We start from the raw sequence: 7,473 nt of genomic DNA, 5'->3' as shown, positions 1-7,473 counted from the left end.
CCCCCTAAGGGTCCAAACCGCCTATGTTAGAAGATGATATGTACAAGTTAAGAAGGAACCGGCTCGAGAGGTCAAGGATTGAGGTAAGGCATTGCTTGTGTTCCCTAATATCTCTTATTTGTTTACGCAGGAACACTTCCTATCAGTAATAATACGCAGAAAAGTTGATCCATATTCTCCTATTCTCTATTCTTCCTCTTATTCTTCTTTTTGTTATTAGCTTATTTATTTCATAACAGTTTAAAACTATTAAATGGTATGTTACATAAGTTTTAGCAAATAGACATATTCATTTGTCTATATAAACATAGGCTTTTGATGTTCATAAAATAAAAATAAAAATAAATTATAATTTTATAGAGTTAATATGATTTTTTAACTTATAAAATTATAACATTATAAAATTAATTTATAACCTTATAAAATTAATATGATCTTTGTATTAATTTATAAAATTATAAAATTAATATGATTTTTTAATTTATAAAATTAAATTATAATCTTATAAATTAATATGATCATTGTATTAATTTATAAAATTATAATATTATAAAATTAATAGGATATTTGTATTAATTTATAAAATTATAAAATTAATATGATTTTTGTATTAATTTATAAAATTATAAAATTAATATGATGTTTTTATTAATTTATAATTAAAAATATTTATAATGAAAAATATTCATCTGGTTTGTTATAGAAGTGTAAATTATAAAATTAAGATATGAGGCTACTGGAGAACATAATACTTATAATGAAAAATATTCATAAAATACAAATAAAATTAATTTATAATCTTACAAAATTAATATAATCTTTTATTAATTTACAAAATTAATATGATTTTTGTATTAATTTATAAATTTATAACATTAATATGATTTTTTTATTAATTTATAATTAAAAATTAAAAATACTGATCTTGTTATAAAATTAAATATGAGATTACTGGAAAACATAATATATATTCTTCTTGCAAATGGCCAAAACTTATAACAATGATGAGTAACGTAATGCTAAAGCCTTTGGGGTCGACACTTTATTAAAGCGAAACATCGTTAATTAACATCTATTTTAACATCTGTTTTAGCATGTTTTTATCCATAACAATAATAATAGACAAAGCAAAGGATGGATAAATTTGCCAATAAATTCACATAAAAATATTAAGCAAATTGATTCACAATATTGAAAATTAAATACAAATTAATTATTACTGTGTCAATCAATAAAGAGAATAAAATGAAAAGGAAAATCTCAACAAATATAAATATTCACAAAATCCTGCCCACCATAACCACTTCAATTTTCCGTTCTTTAGTGATCATCATCAGGAGCTAACAAAGGAATAGAAAAAAAAATTGAAACACCAAAAACAATAAAGAAATGCATTATTAAGAGCACAAACACATAAAAAAAGCAAGTAATTCGTAACATATCAGTGAAGAAAATAAGAAATCGGAGAATTGGGCATTAAGTGTTCTTTTGGGGATGGATACGAGAAAAGTGTGAAGATGGATTTGTGTAGATCTGGGTTGATGGATTTTTGTATTTTTTTGAGTGGTTTTAAAGGGTAAAGTGAGTGGATTTGAAGATAAGTTTGATGAAAGTTAGTAAAAAATTTGATTGATGTGATAGATAAAATAAATTGTAAAAATAGATCAAATTAGAAATTATAATTAAATATTACAAATTAAAAAAATATTAAAATTATGTCAAATTTTAAATTAAAAAAAATTAAATTTTTATGAATATAAAAAAAATTATACAATTAAATTTTAAAAGAAAGTTAACCAATTAAATTTTAAACAAAAATTATATAAAGTTTAAAAAAAGTTTAAAAAAAAGTTAAAAAAATTTAAAAAAAAAGTAAAAAAAAATTAAAATCATCGACACCGGTGTGGTAACCGGTGTCAGTCCTTCACAAAACAAGGCACCGGTTACGTAACCGGTGTCATCCCCTCTCATAACACCACAGCACACCGGTACCATCCTCCTCTATAACACATAGCACCACAACATGGTTTGAAAAACAGAAACAAAAATCGAATGGTAATTTGGTAAAAAACTGACTATACTTGTTTATCCTCTCATTTTTTGAAAAGATGAAATAATACATCCATCTTTCAAATCTTCGCTTCCATATCCCATCGAATGACCGAAACTGAACACGTTATACCTCTCAAATTGACTGAAACAACGAGACACCCTCGAATGAACACGCAGTACAAAACAGGCTGTAAATGATAATGTACTATTTACTTTTACAATAGGATATGACCATTCGGTAGCCAAAAACTAATCCCGTAGAAATGACATGTACACCATACCTTAGTATCATACACATAGATTATCCACTAACATAGTACATCATGCCTCAGGCCAATCGTCATTATACAAAATAAAAACATGAACAATAAAGAATACTCCTTTTTTTCTTTTGTCCAATCAAGATAATCCTTCATTTCATAAACAGGACCAGCAAAGTGACTGCCACCGCAAAAACAGTAACCAACATACTGAAGCAGCGAAGGACAACTTCACCTATCGGAACTTCTTCTAAGTCTCGCGCAAGCCTTCCTCTTTCAGAAATCATCGATCCTTAAATGGTGTTGTTGCAAAAAAAAGGAAGGGGACATAACTTTCATCTTATCTTGTCATGTACATTGACACGTACTTTCAGTGATGCGGAAAGAAACAATAATTATGTTAGAAAGAGTAATACAGAAATTAAAAAATGTGTAGAATTTATATATTCATCAATTTCAAATAAATATTTTCTAGTCTTTTAAGAAATTATAGAAATTAGGGTTTCAAAACGTATGATTGTTTTCTTATATAATTTTAGTTCCTATATTTTGCTGAATTTGTAATTTTGGCCCACAATTTTTTTGCAATTTTCCCTCAGCAATTTGACCGTTTCAGTCTTGAAAGAATGAATATAAAGGTTGTTATTTTTAATAAGATTATTTAAATATATTATAATTATGGTATTATAATAATTATGATAATAATATATTGTAAATAAGGTTGGTTTTTGTAAAATGAAATTTAATAAATGGATATTTATTCAGTTAAAATAATTTTTTTAATAAAATATCTGGTGTAATAAGTTAAATAAGGATATGATTGGAGGTCGAATTATCTGAAAAGAAGTTGAATATAAAGTTAAAAATTAGGAAATTTAAGGGGATTGATTTGAATGAAGAATAAGTGATTGATTTGAAATGCTTAGCAATGAGAATGAAGAATAAGATAATTTAAGGGGATTGATTTGAAAAATAATGAGTTATTGGGAAAATATTATTATTTAATAATATGATTAGTTGTAATTTTTGTAATGATTTCGAAAGTGGTATTGTTGTGTCTCGTAATTTCACCGATGCTAAAATGCACTTAACATCATTGGAGAAATCCTTCAAATGTGTAGTTTTAGTCATTGAATTCAATGAAAACACCAATTGTTGAGTTAAAAAATTACAAATCCAACAATGAAGCAATATATTCATTACACAATACCTTTTCACATCACTTTAGAGTGACAAGATATTTTATCTAACACATAATATAAAATATGTTTGAAACTACTGTAAACTGTATGTTAAATTGGTTTGTTACCTAGAACGAAAATTTAAGTTTTTCTTAATAGTTTAAAGTATAACAATCTCATAAGGGATTTAAAAAGATATTTTTGTTCATCAAATAGGCTTATGGAAACAAATGAAAAAAAAAAAAAGTGTTCGAAGATTTAAAAAGATGCCAAAAGAAGATTGTTCCACTCGCATTAACATTATTTTCTAGAAATAGTTGGACTTAAACCATGAAGACAAAAATGAAATTGATGAGAGTAGATCTTGAAATTACATCCAAATGTTAGAGTTAAAAAGACCCAAATCCAACATGAAAACTGTGTATGTATTATATCAAGTATGAATAGACTAGAATAATCAAGGAAAAAACCAAAAATTACCCATTCACAGCAAAATTTTAATCAGATTCTTCTCCTCAACAAGAAAGATTTATAAAGATTCAATCTTGAAATTAGTAGATGCAATCAGATAATGATCAAATGAGCCATGGTTAGTGCATATACAAAGGCTACTACCATGTGCACTCTTCTGCAATCCCCATAACAATATATACTACAGACGTCTAACACGACCATTGCATTTACAATAAATGCTTCAAAAGAGAGGAAAATGTGGACCACATCCAAAATATACATGTTTCAAAAAAAAGGACACAAAGTTGGCCAATTACATTATACACGGTCAAGTCCTCCAAAATAAAAATTACAAGAACCTGTCAAACTTACGTCATCTTAAGGGACCCTCCGAATATTGAATTTCCCAATATCTCAGTGGCAGAAGGACGCTTAAGAGGATCAGGGTCCATCATGACCTGCAAGTGAATTATCAAAAAATGTCACAATGGCAATATGACTCAACAATCTATACAGAAGCAACATTTTCATACTCAAGCCAAAACGTGTTCCACCATATTTGAAGTAAAAGTAGAATGAAAAGAAGGACCTTGAGCAAGTTTTGAAATTGGACTGTAACTCCAGGCAAGTGTGGCACCTTTCCCTCTTTAAGTTTAGAGAACTCAGTTTCTGCTCTTGGCAAACGTGACCTTCGAATTATGTCAAACATGGAAGCTCCTAGGGAGAAGATATCTGCCTTATCTAGGTGATCATAATTCTCATTGAGAATCTCCAGCGGCATGTACTGTGCATCACCCGCTTCAACAAGCACGTTATCGTCTAATAGAGTTGCATATCCAAAACCACCAAGCTTATAAACACCACTTTTAACATAAATGTTTTCTGGCTTGACATCAAGATGAGCTATTCCCTTCCCATGTATAAATTGCAATGCACTAGAAATCTGACCCAAAATTATAACCCCAAATCAAAATATGATCCGTAAACATAAACGACATATCCAGTAAAATAAATTTAAGTAGTAATTTAAAAAGGATAATAAAACCAGGAGCTACAATTACATGACGTTTGCTATGCCTAAACAGGCATTACATGATATTACTCTAAACTTGGACCAGAAGAAAACTTATATCTCATATATAAGATGAGAGTCACCTGATATAAAACTTCTATTTCATATCGTTGAGAGAGTGATGCTGGGAAACTTTTCATGGATAAGCTATGATCACATAGTTCCATCTGAATATAGTGAATTTTATTCTCGATCCACGAAGAATAATATCCTCTAATATTCTCTTGAAAACCTAAAGAAACAAGGAGGTAAATATGGCAAAAGAAACAATATGAAAGTCATTATAAATAAAATAAAACAAGAGTTGAAGGCCTAGAATAGAAACCTATTGCAGCCAAAGATTGCACTTCATCATAAGCTTTCCTACAAGGATAACAGAATAGTGTAAATAGCTAAGACAAATACAACAAGAAATAACATCTATAGGTATGATCACGATGCTACCATTCGGAATTTTTGCACAACTGGTCGCTGGTTTGTTTTACAGCATACAGGCAGCCATCTACTCGTCTCAATACTTTAAAAACATTGCCAAAATTTCCGCTACCGATTTTCTGGTAAGGAAAAGAAAAGTTACGCGTGCTATGAAAACAAAAATCATGACTTTTTTTCTTTTTCGATCATAATACCTCAATCTCATTAAAGTCATTGTGGTAGCGTGAAAGACCACGACGACCACCAACGAGGGAAGGGCAGAGGCCTGCATTGTGTGCAAATTCATATTCATAATTCATAATTATATACAGTAATAAAAACTCAAATATTTGCCTCTTAATCCTAAATGTGAATAAATCACCTAAAACAAAAACAACAAAAAAATCGAAATCATTCGAACATATATCCGTACCAGGGGAAGTTGATCTTTGGTATATAAAAGGCTCCCTTTTCCCTGCCGAAATATTTTTCAAATAAGGGTTTGTAACACAAGCAGGAGGCGTAACCCTACGCATTAGTGCCATTGCAGATAGCGACCTATATCTACCAGTCCTTTGCTTATGAGAGTATTTTTTTCGAACAAAGTCACTACCAAAATCCACAAGTGGCTCACGGTCACTGTCAACTTCCACAACTGGTTCAACATCATCGGAGCTGAGAGCATCACCATCATCTATGAAGGACAGAAGGTAAATGTATTAAGTTTGTATATATTTATATTACATTCAAAATAACACCGTTATAGGTTATTTTCTGAAATAACAACCCTAATAATGGTTAAAAATCAAATCTTTTTCAAGACATTGTAAGTATGATTATTTTAAAAAGGAAAAAGTAGCAAGCAACACTTATTCCTACCCATCCGGGATATCTTAATTTTCATATTACACGGTTTTTTCGGTGCTCCGGGACAAACAAGATCTTCCTCCACCTGAGAAAAAAAATATAAAATGAAAATGAAAATAAAAAAAATAAAAAAATGTATAGAATGAAATGTATATTACCTTGTCCATGTCACTGTTGAAGCCTTTCAAAGGAAACTGATTTTCAGGAGTTAAGTAATCCGGTGTGCTGGGAAAGACAAACAACGGTGAGAGTCAGAGAGAAGGTTGAAGGGAGTGAGACAGTTCTTACCTTAAGAGTTCTTGACTGAGAATGATGTCGTCATCGTCTCCGGCTGAGGGCACCAGCTCCCGCTTTTCGTTCTGCCTTTTCGTATTCATCTCAATCGTGGGAGATGAAGTGTTTCAGAGTAATAAACAACTTACTTTATAGGTGATATGACCCTGACAAAAGCACAGCTAATGATGGCAAATTATAATATTTCTAATCTTTATTTACTTAAATCAAAACATTCCATATATATTTATTTGTATGTCTTACTTGATTATTCGTTTAAATATTCATTCACCCTATTTTTAGTGGTTTAATTTCTTTTTTAATTAGTAATATTTTATTAATTTAATTTTTTATGTTAACTGTGATTAAATAATTGACATGAGTTAATGTCAAGTTATGATTTTGTTATTTGATTTTATTTGATTTGATTTTTATATTTATTATTTTTGTTTAATTTAATCTTAATTTTGGTTAAAATTGAATAATTTAATTTTTTAAATTCAGAAAAATTTTAATTTTTATAGAAATATTATATTAAAAATTTTATTAATTATTTTTGAAATTTAATTACAAATTATTAAATTTGACTATAATTTAAATATAAGTTTAGATTTAATTATTAAATATAATATAATTATTTAAAATATAATTATAATACAATTATTAAATATTTTAAATGAGAATATTATTTGACATGTGAATTTTTTTTTTAAATTAAAAATTATAAAAAAAAATAAAAACTAATATGTAATATGTACTATTCACACATAAAAAACAATTAAATAAAATAACAAGAACCAAAAAGAGTGTGCAAGCATATTGTTTATAGATGTAAAACCAATACTAAGAATGATGTCGTCATCGTCGACAGAAGGCACCAGCTCCAGCTTCTTGTTCAGCC

The 7,473-nt window shown here is 28.5% G+C and overlaps 1 protein-coding gene across 1 annotated transcript; it reads right to left on the bottom strand.

The window, feature by feature from the left end:
* Positions 1–4,052: 4,052 nt before the first annotated feature.
* Positions 4,053–6,677, bottom strand: LOC114189113 (wee1-like protein kinase). The gene is made up of 10 exons (XM_028077820.1): positions 6,588–6,677; positions 6,458–6,524; positions 6,312–6,384; positions 5,866–6,126; positions 5,648–5,718; positions 5,463–5,572; positions 5,344–5,381; positions 5,102–5,250; positions 4,536–4,889; positions 4,053–4,404 (listed from the first exon to the last, which is right to left on the bottom strand). The coding sequence occupies exons 1-10, from the start codon at positions 6,674–6,676 to the stop codon at positions 4,315–4,317; spliced, it is 1,302 nt and encodes a 433-aa protein (XP_027933621.1). The 5' UTR covers position 6,677; the 3' UTR covers positions 4,053–4,314.
* Positions 6,678–7,473: the final 796 nt, after the last annotated feature.

The sequence above is a fragment of the Vigna unguiculata genome, chromosome 6 (assembly GCF_004118075.2).
Source record: "Vigna unguiculata cultivar IT97K-499-35 chromosome 6, ASM411807v1, whole genome shotgun sequence".
In the NCBI taxonomy this organism is placed as follows: domain Eukaryota; kingdom Viridiplantae; phylum Streptophyta; class Magnoliopsida; order Fabales; family Fabaceae; genus Vigna; species Vigna unguiculata.
Note: the sequence above shows the minus strand (reverse complement) of the source record. Positions and strands in the feature narration are given on the sequence as shown.